This window comes from Bradysia coprophila, assembly GCF_014529535.1.
Source record: "Bradysia coprophila strain Holo2 chromosome X unlocalized genomic scaffold, BU_Bcop_v1 contig_12, whole genome shotgun sequence".
Taxonomy (NCBI): domain Eukaryota; kingdom Metazoa; phylum Arthropoda; class Insecta; order Diptera; family Sciaridae; genus Bradysia; species Bradysia coprophila.
In genome coordinates, this window is record NW_023503293.1 from 5755256 (window position 1) to 5768729 (window position 13474).

Consider the following 13474-nt stretch of genomic DNA (forward strand, 5'->3'; position numbering starts at 1 on the left):
AAGACTTGCTCAAAATGGACCGAAATCGCATTAGAAGAGTAGTAGGAGCGATTACGGGACATTGCGGGCTGAATCGGCACATGAATAAGTTGAGGCTTTCGGACACTCCGAGATGTTCCTGCGACCTAGAAGAAGAAACGGGTGCACACTTGATATGTGACTGCCCCAAATTTCTTCAACTAAGACGCAGTATGCTCGGAGACTACGAGGTGGTTCCTTCGGAAATTGCTGCAATAGGACCTGACATCTTAGACAGGTTCCTATCGGCAACAGGAAGGCTACCATGATTTACATGATGACCGGGAATGGAAACAAAGGATCAACAGATCTGTGTTTCGAGATCTTAAATGATCGTCCCAAACTGATAAATCTAACTGTAATTTGTGAACAATTCATTTCCTGTTGAGTTTTATTAGCGCAACACTTCCGACCGCGCACTGTTCTACCTTCAGTCTGATTATAATGTAGAACGTATTCAAAAGCGAAAAATTCACTCAACCAACTGCGCATTCAGCAATTTTACTGTTACTATATGACTACTTCAAAATTAATATTTTCCACCACAAATATGTTGAAGTTGTTCTTGTGTAAAACTATGTAGACGTGCTCCAGAGATGTATGGTGGTTTTTTTGCGATTGTTATTTTTTTTTCTCGTGTCGATTTTTTTGTTCCCTGTGCTACATAATAAAAAATTACTCGAATTTTGATTCCAGAAAAACAGTTCTCATGAGTGCAATAAAATTTGAATTTATTTCCAATAGCGAGATACTTGATTTGAATGGATTGCTCTGAAATTCTATTAAAATTTAATATTTAAAACGATGCTTAAAATTATTCTCAGGAGTATATTGGACGCTCCGAATCGCACGTATCTCAGTCGCTATTATATTTATACTTTATTGTGTAGCCACTTATTTACGGACGGAAAATGCTATACAAAGCAGAAAAGGTTTTTCTACGAAATGGACAAACGGATTTTATTTAGATACAGACGATTGCAGAATTTCTTCTTTTGATAAATATTATATGGAGCTAGAAGTTAAAGCTACATTAACTTTACATAACCTCACATTGTAGTTTTGATTGTATCAGATCAAATAAAATTACATTTCAAGAAAGCACATCTTAACATTCTTTGTGTTAGCCATTGGAAGAATCTGGCAGCGGCATGCCTGAACTTGTTTGGAGCCATTCAAATACCGTTTTATATTTTATTTTGTTTAGTTCGGATTTATTCAAGAAAATCGAGAAATTTAGATGAATCGAGAATATCTGTTTTCTTGAATTTTCCTGATTTTCTCTGATTTGAAAGAATGTTCAAAAAATTCTATAAAATCAAGAAAAATTTTCTCAAATTCATCTTACAATGCTTTGACGTCTGCATGTACGAATTCCGTGTCAGGCAAGTAGATTCCGTGTGCCACGTATATTCCGTATCCACAATAGCTTGAACTAAAAATTCTTTTATTTTTCTCTAGTGGAAATTTCTATCCCTTTACCAGGTTTTTCTCGGTTCCCTCGCTTCCTAGAGCTTTTTCATGCTCTTCAATGTTGTTTAGATGGATGTGTATTGCATAAAAACGTGGTATAATCTCTGATGGAGCTGCCTCGAAATTGCCAAAAACTAACGCACTTCAAGCACGTTTAAATAGAGTACTGAATCGGGACAGTGTATCAAACAAATTTTTACACAGTAAAAAAATTTCATACAAAAGCGCTTCAAGCATGAGTGTTACTATAAATATAGACTAGGCAATGTATCACACAAATTTTGGAAGTATAAAAAAATGTGGAAAACTCACTACAAATACACTAGTGCGTTGATATTAGGCGTATACGTCATTATAGAACGCTTGAACAGTAAGAAATACAGTGGTTCTTGTATCAACGGAAGCAGCTTTTTACTTGGTTTTTGAATGCTAATAACTAGATTTATAACTATTATGTGAACCTAAGAGTAATTATACCTAGAGAGGAAATTTCGAACAAAATTACGTAAAATATGTGGTGTTAACATGAAATACGAAATGTTTATTGGTATATGTGTTTGCCCTCTTAATTAAGAGGGCAAATTGAAATATCAAAAGCGAAAGACGTCAACGCATGTATGTATTGGTGTAAAATTATACGAAATGTGTATCTTAATCTTATACAAACTGATGTTGGGACCACATTTCGTCGTACAAATTTGTTGGAGTCCAAGAATCTGGGAGACAGGTTCGAGTGGAAACAACAGTTTTATAAAGAGAAATTTAATGTGTCCGAACTTGACGAATATAGAATGTTGACTAAAGTTTACTATGATTACAAATTGATGAGATTGCTATGTGAATCGCCAACAAAATTTCCTCTCTAGGTGTATCTACTCTAAGATGTGAACAGTTGAAAACGTACCGTACCGCACGAATACATGCCACACGAATAACTTTCGTCATTGATTTTAATCGTGTGACAGGTATGTTATACGCACAAAATGCAGAAAATTTCGCTCAGTTTAGGAATGGGTGGGTGTGAGTATTTTTCACTTTTCTTCATTTAAGTTTAGCAATGCAATACCAACATGCAACTCAAACACCAAAAATACGTCGTGTTTCTTTAATGTGTAATTGATGCAATTTTCTTTATTATTACAGGGTTCAATTATATCACAGCCCTTCAATTGACAGAAATTTCCGTCCCCGAAATAGCCGATTTCAGAGATCCAGTAACATTATCATGTAGCTACAATATGGGCTCTCACACATTAAACTCGGTGAAGTGGTATAAGAACAATCAAGAATTTTTCAGGTTTGTTAAACTTTTTAACGCTTTTAACATTTTCGCTAATGTTGATATTCAAATCTTGACGAAAATCTGCGATTTCTTACAAAACCAACCGAAAATCTCATTTTAATTTTCAGATACACTCCACTAATGTACCCAAGCATAATGAAATTTAATGTCGACGGGGTTACGTTGGCAGAACAAACATTTCATTGCAATAAAGTTACATGTAGCGTGAATTTAGCACAATTAGGGCCGCGAACTAGTGGCTTATATCGTTGCGAAATCTCTGGGGATGCACCCGAATTTAAACTCGAGTGGAAAACCGGAAACATGACTATTGCAGGTAATTAACCGAAAACAGGTCGTCGTCGTGCCAAATTTACATTTTATTACAGACCGAACAAAAAAAAATTTATTATAAACCTTGTCCATGTCTTGTACACATCCACACAAAATTTGTGCATTCATAACCGTTCGTTGTTGTTGTCGTTTTTTTTTTTCATATAATGGAATTTGGAAAATCCATGTTGTATTCAATTACATTTTATCGAACCGTTCCCAACTCAAAAATCAGTTTAATGTTTGTCATAAATATTCCCTTTTTTCTGCACGAAAAAAAAAATCATATATTGCAGTGCCTCGAACTGACCCAGACATAAATGGCATTGCATACACAACATACAGTTATAGATTTAAACATTTCGTTCAGGCCAATTGCACAGGAGATAAATCAAGTCTAGTCTAGTATACATACTGAAAAGTGAGTGGGAAATTAAACGTTTTAAGTATGCAGGAAAAAAAAACGGTACAGCACATTAAAGCGCAGTGATATTTTAAATTTGGTTTGGGTAATACTCCTTTCGAAAATTTCATAAATTTTACAGATGGAAAACATGCATAAATATCGGTTTTTGAGTTTACTATACTAATTTAGAGTTTTGAATGTTTTTTTTTTTCGTTGCGTCCGATTCGAAACGATGGAAAATTTTCAGTTGAGTGGTTTCAGTTGAGTCGATATAGTGTTATGCCAGGCATCTTACCGCGGTACGAAATTATCCTCGTCGATAGTCGATCAATAATTCATTCGTGTATTGGCATATCTATATACTCCAACGAATGTACATACCACACCACATATGACCGATTCTTCAAAATCGGTCGATTTATCTTGAACTCATTCATTATTCATGTCAAAATAATGTTAAAATGAGCACGTTTGTATCCGTTTTTAAAATCCTTTTTTCCACTTCGATGGCAAGATGACATTAGACCATACCTAGTAGTTTATATTCATTGATTTACTGTAGTGCTCATCGAACAAATTGATTTTATTATTTTAATTTTCTCTTTTTCGTTTGTCAATTTTCCTATAATATTCAAGGATTTCCTTAAAATTCCAAAGATTTCTTAAAGGATTTTCAATGAATTTGAGGAATTGATCCAGAATTGATCAATCCTACCCCACCACAGTGCAGTTTTACTTAAGTCTATTCCGTCTATTCCAGATGTTGTAGAATGCGAAGAATTGAAAATTTTATTCACAAGAATAGCTACAAGAGTTTCATGCAACATTCAATTTTTCATTTAATTGTATACTTTTATACTTTCAAGACGGACAGGGCCGCACTGGATCGAAAAATTCCTTCGCGCTTTGTGTGAAGAAAACTTAAAAAAAGCATTTAAACTCAAAACAGAAAGCCCTTCGTACATCGCTTCGCTTGAAATCCCGAACTCACAGTTCGGGCCTGATAGACGGAGAACTAAAGAAATTGCGCTTTTGAATGTCTAGTGGCTTTCTACAATACAAACACAACTTACGGTTGCTGTTCTTAAATTAAATAGTCTGCATTGAGTGTACTTTTGTGAAATGTGTTTCTATTCATTTCAAAAACTACCAGCGTTGTAATTTCTGTAAAAAAATCTTGAAATTGAATGAAACGTCCACGAGAGCATAAACCAGGGCATATTTTCAAGATTTCTTTTTCTCTAGAATTTTAAGAATTTTGGAAAATTCTAGCATTTTCGAGAATTTTCAGAATTTAATTCTGGAATTCCTTAGTTTGTGAATTTTATTAATTTTCGAGAATTTTCAACAGTCAATAGGCCCTGACATAAACTCTTAAAATTTGAATCTGAAACCCTTACTGCCTCGCAAATCGACTCGATTCGAAACATTTGAAAAGTTCGTTTTCATGCTCATATTTTAATGCACTTTGCTCTGTACCTACGATCCCATCACTTATCATTTATTCCATTTTTCCAATTGTGTCGTTTTTTCTGAACTATGTTACTACTTATACTAACACTGTTTAATCGTAACCATTTACGTGCGATGTCCAAATTTTTGAAATATATATTTATACCGACCAACGAACGTAGCCTGAACCACGTCTACAAAGCACCATACATAAATAGTTTATTTAGGTGTATACACTAATATGGCGCGATGCGAGGGAACATTTTATAGTTGATGTGTTTCGGGTGGGCACACATTAATGTTTCACGTAGTGATTGCAATAACTCGCGCCTGTCTATTTCGGATGAAAAAAAAGAGTAGAATCGGAAAGCAATGTGAAAATTGAAAATTTACAGGTGTTTCGATTGCAATTTTACTTCTTATTTGGTAACCGTAAACCGTATACTTCACTCTAAATCCTCTGTGCAACGACTTTGTATACATCTAAAGTAGAACATACATTTGTCATGATTGGTAACCAATCTTGTTCGATAAAATAATTGAAATCGGGTAGTCATAAAATGTATTGGATCTTAATTAACAAAAATTCATTTTTTTTTACCTTTTTTCCATTCACCATCAGCTCTACCGAAGCATGATCCAGTCATTAACGGTCTGCAGCCATCATACCAAATTGGCGACTTTGTAACTGCTAACTGTTCCTCCGATAGATCGAGTCCAGCAGCTTCGTTGTATTGGTATATTGGCGATGAAAAGGTAAGACCGCAACCACTTCCACAGCTGCATGCATTTACATGTTGATATATATAGTGAAAGCTTGTACGGAACTTAAATCCGTATGTATACGTACCAGTACCACTTATATAAGTACATCGACAGTGTGTGTAGAGGGTGCATATTTATACACATTCTATAAATATAAATCAAATTCGCCAGCTATTACAGCTTAAGCTCGTACATAAACGATGAAAAGGTACGATAACTCGATGTTTAACTTTTGGGCAGTTTGTAAATTTATGATTATGATATAAACTGCTTCACGAATATGGTTGATAGTCCGGTTTTTAAAATTATTTTTATATTTTATGATGCATAAACATGATTTGTTGAGTTAGAATCTCGCTTGTGATAATAAATGGTTCGGTCTGTATGGAAAAATTGAAGAGGAGTAGGAAAAGAAGACGAAAAAAAAACGTTAAAAGAAAACAAATTTATTATCAGGAAGCATAAAATGTAGCCGCTTGTAATTCTTGGAGCTTACAAAGCGATTTAAAGAGTGATCTATATGCTTCGCTGTATGCGTTAAGGAATACCTTTGCCGGGGCGAGTGTATGAACAAGTAGCTTATATAATATGAGCTATTGCCTTAGCGTTTGGATTTTGAATGTGGCCCGTATTGGAACATTAGTTTTTGGAAGTGGAATAGAAAATTTTTAACCGAGATAAATCTGAAAATGAATTATGAATGGGAATATATTACGAACGGGAGTAGGTAGATGTGCCACCGAATGAGAAAACTTTCACGTTTGCTGATATTTACGCGTTCGTTTTAACTTTCTAGTTGTCCCCCGTAATCAGACGAAGGAAAATGTAATTTGGTTAGAATATTCATTGCTGTGAATGTTGTTTACTCTACTCGACGGTCAGTGAAATTGGTTTCGAAAGGTTTAAATCAGATGTAGGGTAGGTGTGCTATATGGTTGCACTTCTTGCGTTCACGTTAGAATGTTCGTTACCCATTCTTGGCGGATAGCTGCATAGCAGAATAATGGCTAATTGATACAAAACCAGAGCTGTGTTTGAACATTACGCTCTACTCGAAATGGTTGAGATATTTAATCTCGAAAATAGCCAGCGATTGGTATACGAACGAAATTAAACGCTGAGAAGTAACAAAAGGAAAATTTCAAAATACATTTTTGATCTGATTTCGTCGTTTATGAGACTTTTATTTTCACTCAACGTTCTTCAACTTTAATAATTTCAAAATAGTGAAACACAATAGAAAAATTAATTTGGCTGGAATTAACGTGCTGGGTCTAACATTTTGAACAATCCTTTCGGTTCATTTTCCATTATTTTTGATGACTTGTGAAAAACAATGGTACAATGGGCCGGGCTGGCTCGGAAAAGCCACTCGGAGACAACTAAGTTGTAAAATACTCAAAAACATAGACAAAGGGTTTTTGGGTTTTTGTATGATTTAAGTCATACAAAAACCCAAAAATCACTAAGTGACGCATCTGAATTCACAGCCAGGCCGGACCTGATAGTTGTCGATGTTTCAGAGAATACTATTTCTTGAAAATTTCTAGTCAAAAGCGTAATCGGTGCAATTTAATCCGATCGTTTACTGTGTCCAACTCCATAATTTTCCTCATAGCAATTTCAGAATCATTTTACTTATTCACAAAGATTATTCATTTCGCATCAATTATTCAACAATTGTATTAAACTCATCCTTCGAAATCGGTGAATTTAGTATGCGTTTGCATCATATGTCCAATTATTTCTTCTTCTTTTTCAAAACCATTTAATAAATCAATGACCGGTAAAATATTATTGTTCTCCAGTGAAATATTTCCGCATAATGGATACGTTATACGTTATTATCTCTCCACATTCAGGTACCACCTGATTACCTTCAACCGCAACACGAAACATCAGCTCTCCAAAATGAATTTAATTTACGCTACCGCACACTGGAAATACGTTTTCTCATCGATAAGGAGCGGTTTGGTAACGTGAAGCAATTGGTGCTGAAATGTTCAGCGAAAATCGAAAATTTTCCCTTACTCACACGTGATAGAACGATATCGTTTTTTATAGGCTTAGCCGATGATGTGGCAAATCAAAAATTAATTAACAATAATTGGAAAAATTCAGGTAAGTTGATTTTACTTTATCTATCGCTATTGTTCACGGTAAACTCGACGTTTCCAATAAGTGTATTTTTGTTGTATCGAATCATGGCCATCGCATAACTCATCTGCTATCGACAATGATGCGGCAAGAATTTACGATGAGCTCCGGCTAGTGTTCTTTTATATAGAAAAATGTGTGTTAGAATGGATGAAGTAAAAGATTTTGTATCAAACACAGGGCGGTACTTTTAACCACAGAAGTAACAGACTACACTACGTTTTAAGAATTTTCGTTTTTTTTTTTGGCATCCCTTCAAATGATCAACTTCATACAACTTCGTATTTTGCTGCGATGATTGTGAACCAGCAGACAATCTGAGATTTACCTGTGTTACACGCAAAAATTAGACACCCTCCAAAGTGTTTTTTTTTCATCTACTCACTATGTCTGATTTTTATGTGCAGTTATGGCTCGAAATTGGACACCACAGGTAATTCCGAACCAGTCCGTCAAATATTTATTTTCTGTAAAATGTTCATCAAACGATTTTTCTATGATTGACTTTCTAATTATCCTTTGAGTCCCTCATCACTTGTATCATCGAGATGTCTAAAAAAACCTCTCGACAATGCTGCCACAATCCTCGTCTCTCCGAAAAATCAATACAGTGTTCTTTTGATGTTGACATAAATTCGATTTAATAACGTTTCAGTCATAGCTTCAGTCCTTTTCAAACCAGATGATGTGTTCTGCAATTTTCGTCACAGCAGCAGCGAATGAATTGTTGATGTGGAAACTGTAAAGGAATATGGATGAATGAATGCTAATGACGGTTTTATGACCTAAACGAATGGAATAAAAAAAAAACATCCGAAACTCGATTAAAATCTTATGAAAATGGTTTCGATGGCATAACAGTCAGAAAACATTTAGATTTTTTTTATGGAAAAAGAGACTATACTTCAGGAATCAAGTATGTAAGACTTACATTGTAAGTGACCTCGGAATGGTATACTTCTGACGCGTATCATAGTTAACTAGCATGTAATACACTCCACTATTTTCAGTGTATGAAAAAAAATATTTTCTACCCAATCTGTTGAAAACCTGTAAACAAAGAACGCAACGAACTCAATGGTTGCATGCTGGCGAGGGGTAAAACCATAAATATCACTTTTTGCTTCCGAAATATCTCTATCCATATTTCGGATCCGAGACTTTTAAAAGAAGTCATTACACCGAAAACCAACTGACCATATTTGAAACGTGAGAGACAACCACACTCGAATCAAACTCAATCAACTTCAGTTCGAAAATTCAGACTTTTCTCTACCATAGCTCTTGTGAGACTATCACGAGCATGGGGTTTTAAAATTCCACAAGATTGTATAAGATATATGATGAACGAACATCCTATGCAAATTTGCATGTATCAATTATGTTGAGCGATGAGTGGTGTGAACTGAAGAAATAGTAAAGTAAGAGTGCACATCCATGTTAACTAACAACATTCATCTCCGAGGTAAAGTTAAAATATGAAAATCCGTGCACCAAAAGAAAATATTTTTTTTATAAAATCCTCGAATTCGTTGAAAATCCTCAAGAAGTTCTTCAAATTATAAGAAAATCCTTGAAAGTCAAGGAATTTTTTTTTAAATTGATATCAAAATTCTTAAAAATACTTAGAAATTGCAACAAAAAATCCTTTTCGCATCCCTGAAAATCCGTTCCTTTCGAAAACCCCTTCTGCCCCTCAAAGTAAATGATTATCTGTCCTCGATCATTTCCTTGGTACAAAATTTTTCAGTTCATTTGTTTTAACTTGCATTTGGTTATATATATAAAAGAACAGTCGGAGTTCATCGCATGATCTGAGCCCCAGCATCTGGGACTATTAATACTTAAGGCCCGTCATTGGGAAATGACAGGACAGTTTCCCGAAAATGTATGGAAAATTTTATCACAAAAATTGACCGAAAAAATTCAAAGAAACTCACCTCTTATGCTTTAGGTCGCCAAGGCATATTTGAACGCTAAACACTTTTTACTCGATGCAAAAACAAAAAGTTTTTTTTTGTTTTGTCGCGACAAAAACACAGAAAATATTTCGACACAACTGTGACACTCCGTTACTATAAGTACTAGAATGAATGTTTGCTGTGTTCGCTTCGGCGGTAAAATATTTTCATTCAAAAAAGTGCAAAATATTTTGCAACGAGTGAAAAGTGTTTAGCGTTCAAATATGCATTGGCGACCTAAAGAGACTATGCCCGAATACAATGGAAAGCATAAGAGGTGAGTTTATTTGAATTTTTTTCGGTGAATTTTTGTGATAAAATTTTCCATACATTTTCGGGAAACTGTCCTGTCATTTCCCAACTCGAACAAATTTTACCAAATTTTAAAAGTCAACATGAAAAAGTGTTAGGGTTGGCATTCTGGAATTTCGAACAGACTTTCACCAGTGTTCAGTCAGCTCCATGAGCAAATTATCTTCAGACAATGCAAAAAATTGTGTAAAATTTTAGATTTTTCGACATAATCTGAGTTAACCCCCATACATGTAAAGCCTATCGTGAAGTGATCTCAGCATCGTATTTAGTTTTAAGGCACGTAAATACCATGTCGTCTTGTTTGAATAATGTCCCTATACCGGTTTTTATATAGCAACTAGACGATAATAACATTTTCTCGTCTGTTTTATTTATTTAGTTTTTCCTTTTTTTCTACTTCTTCTTGTAGCAGAAAAAAAATGTTTAATGTTCCATGAACTGTTCTTTTCATTCATTTGTTATCAATTGGATGTCAGCTGCTATATAATTTAACAAATTTATATACGTGTATAATACATACGTGTAAGAGTATGAGATCGTCTCAATGAGAGCACTTCTTTTCTAACTTCTATTCCGCCTTTTTAAATTGTTAATAAAACTTTTAAATTCATTTTCGTTTAACAGCTAGCAATATGAGAGTTTTTCCATGTACTTTGCTGCTAATTTACGCCGTTGGATTTGTTAAAAGTATTTATGTGTAGTTTGTTCCATTTAATGGATATTATTATCATCTCATCAACACATTTAATGGAGAACGGGTAATGAACGAGATCGTAATATTAATTAACATAAAGGAAACATTATGTGCGCTAAAGTATTTTATTAAATAATTTAGCAAATGAATAGAATTATGATCAATGAATGGAGAATGATAAATATTCCTCAAAATAGATAGACTATAATCTATGCAACAAATAAATTGAGTCGCATAAACTAGATAATATCAAAACGAAAGAAAGAATTTTTGGTTTCCGTTACGACCGTCGCTGACAGGGGTGATATTATAATTTTTTCGGTTACTGACTAATTTCGGGCTCTCAATGACATGTACAGGTACAGTTCAGTGCAAATGCTGATTTCATGCTGAGTTGAAAACTGATGATTCCGATGGTACTAATTATACGTAGAAGTGACAACAGAGGTCGCTGCGTACATTACAATACGCTTACGAGTGTCTGTTATCATTTTTGTGTATGCTGAGGAGAAGACTAAAACAAACCACAAAAGTTTTCTGAAACTGAATGAGAGATGTTTCAGATATCGATTAACGGAATCAGTACTAAAGCACTTATCATTTCTCCGATCAACATACATTTGCACTCCGCTTAAAAAGTTGGATTTTTTAGTAATATTATAATAATTGTGGGGATTTTAATCAATTTTCCTGTCCAATGTTTACTGAGAGCAATGTCTAACATTAAACAAAAGAAAATTGGCTCCGTTTCACGTTGCCCTCTAACCCCAACTGTATAGTAAATACAGCACGCTAGTTGCTAAAAGAACAAGTTCGAACATCTCCAAGTTGATCACGATATTGCAACGGCATCCCAATTTTCTAGTTGTATCTCCACGAACCTAATAGTTATTTACATATCTGTTGTAGACGGTATATTTTAGGCAATTTCGCAAGTTTAGCCTGGACGATGCGACAAGTGAAAGTATCTATTAAAAAAAATCGTCCACAACAGATGCGTATACAAGTTTTCATGCTGCGGGCCTAAATTACGAGAAAAATTCGGAAATTAATACCCAAGGCATGAAAAGATAATTATCTGTGTACTAAATATGGAAAACATCATCTGCCATCTGGCTTTGTATGTGTCTTAACCTGTCTTTCAGGACCGAGCGAAAATGTAACATCAAATGTACAGATAACACAAGCTGTTGAATTTTTAAGTTTCTTTTTACTCTTCGCTGCCTTTAATATTTAATTGACAGATTTTACATCATTCTTTTGCGGCGCCATTCGAAATTTTATTTTTAAAACGTTATACATAATACATCAATTACTCAGACGCTCCAACTAATTCATAAAACTTCGGTGCATTTTCAAAGTTTGTCGTGCAACAGTTTTCTTTTTTTTTTTACTATTATTTATAATTCAACTTTCCATCGATAATATAAAAGGTTGTTCCAACTAGTTAGGTAATTTTCAAAGAAAACTTATGATTGAATACAAAGCTAATTAAAGAAGTGTATTCCATGCGGTACATTATTCGATGAAGTATATATGAGACACACAACACGAGTCATTTATAAAAACAGCCAAGCAGATTGTGACTGCAGAAAAAAGTTTCCCTTAATTTTTCATGTGTTGCAATAAATTTTTTGATTTGATTTATTCATGACAATATATGTATAAAGTTACATATAATACGCCAAACACAACAACGCGAGTACATAAAAATTGCCTTTCTTGAACATGGGTAGACAGTTGCAAATAAATTGATCATACGTTGGCTAAATGACTAATACAGTTAAAGTCAGCGAAATTTATGTCGAAATTTGCTTCATCTGTTTACCAAGTAGTCCACGTAAACAACTACCATACTACTTATAAGAAGAAGGATTGTATTTGAGTTATACCAGCTTTTTATATAAATTTGGCTTCCTTTAATTAAAGTCGAAGCATTATAATTTGATCGATTCTATTCATTTTTAAATAATTGTAGTTTTTCAAGAAATCATTTCGAAAACATTGCAGTATAAAGGCTTACACATGCGCATTAGAGCTGTTTACTCGCGGTATACCTGGCGGGTAATCCGTTCATATGCACGTGTCTAAGCTTTTATACTGTAATGTTTTCGAAATGATTTCTTCGAAAACTACAATTATTTAAAAATGAATTAAATGAGTAGAATCGATCAAATTATAATGCTCCGACTTTACTTGCGTCCTTTCTTGTTATTATTTCACAACGATGTCAATTCATACACAAAACATAAATTTTAACTAAAATGGCGGGGTACACAGAATTTTTGCTCAATTTTGTAAGTTATACGAGTACCTATTTTGTGTTCGTAATACAAACCTAAGATTACGTACTCCGGCTTGGACTATAACTCTTACACTTTGCAAAATAAAAAGTTTCAAGCGTAACTTATTTCCCTTACTAAGTTTTAATGCTCATGTCAATGAAGTAATGACTCATTTTCCGGGGGGTGTAGTGAGTAAAATAATAATTGTTTTAAAGCTGTGACGATTATTTTGGCAACTCAAAAACGTAGACGTATATACCTACTCGGTATATATCCAAAAGAAAATATCAAAAAAATTTGAACAGTTATAAGAGGCTCTAAATATATTCTTTG

General features: G+C 34.1%; 1 protein-coding gene across 2 annotated transcripts in view; it reads left to right on the plus strand.

Moving 5' to 3' along the window:
• The window catches only part of LOC119067308, a 28871-nt gene extending 16125 nt beyond the window's left edge, over positions 1 to 12746 (plus strand). Inside the window, exons 2-7 of one of the 2 annotated variants that reach the window (XM_037170217.1) lie at positions 2635 to 2788; positions 2902 to 3110; positions 5587 to 5720; positions 7592 to 7703; positions 7794 to 7850; positions 10787 to 12746. In XM_037170217.1, coding sequence (XP_037026112.1) covers positions 2635 to 2788; positions 2902 to 3110; positions 5587 to 5720; positions 7592 to 7703; positions 7794 to 7850; positions 10787 to 10863 — 743 coding nt within the window. In that variant the 3' untranslated portion in view covers positions 10864 to 12746. Of the gene's footprint in view, positions 1 to 2634; positions 2789 to 2901; positions 3111 to 5586; positions 5721 to 7591; positions 7851 to 10786 lie in introns of both variants that reach the window. The other variant, XM_037170216.1, reaches the window with a different exon arrangement.
• Positions 12747 to 13474: the final 728 nt, after the last annotated feature.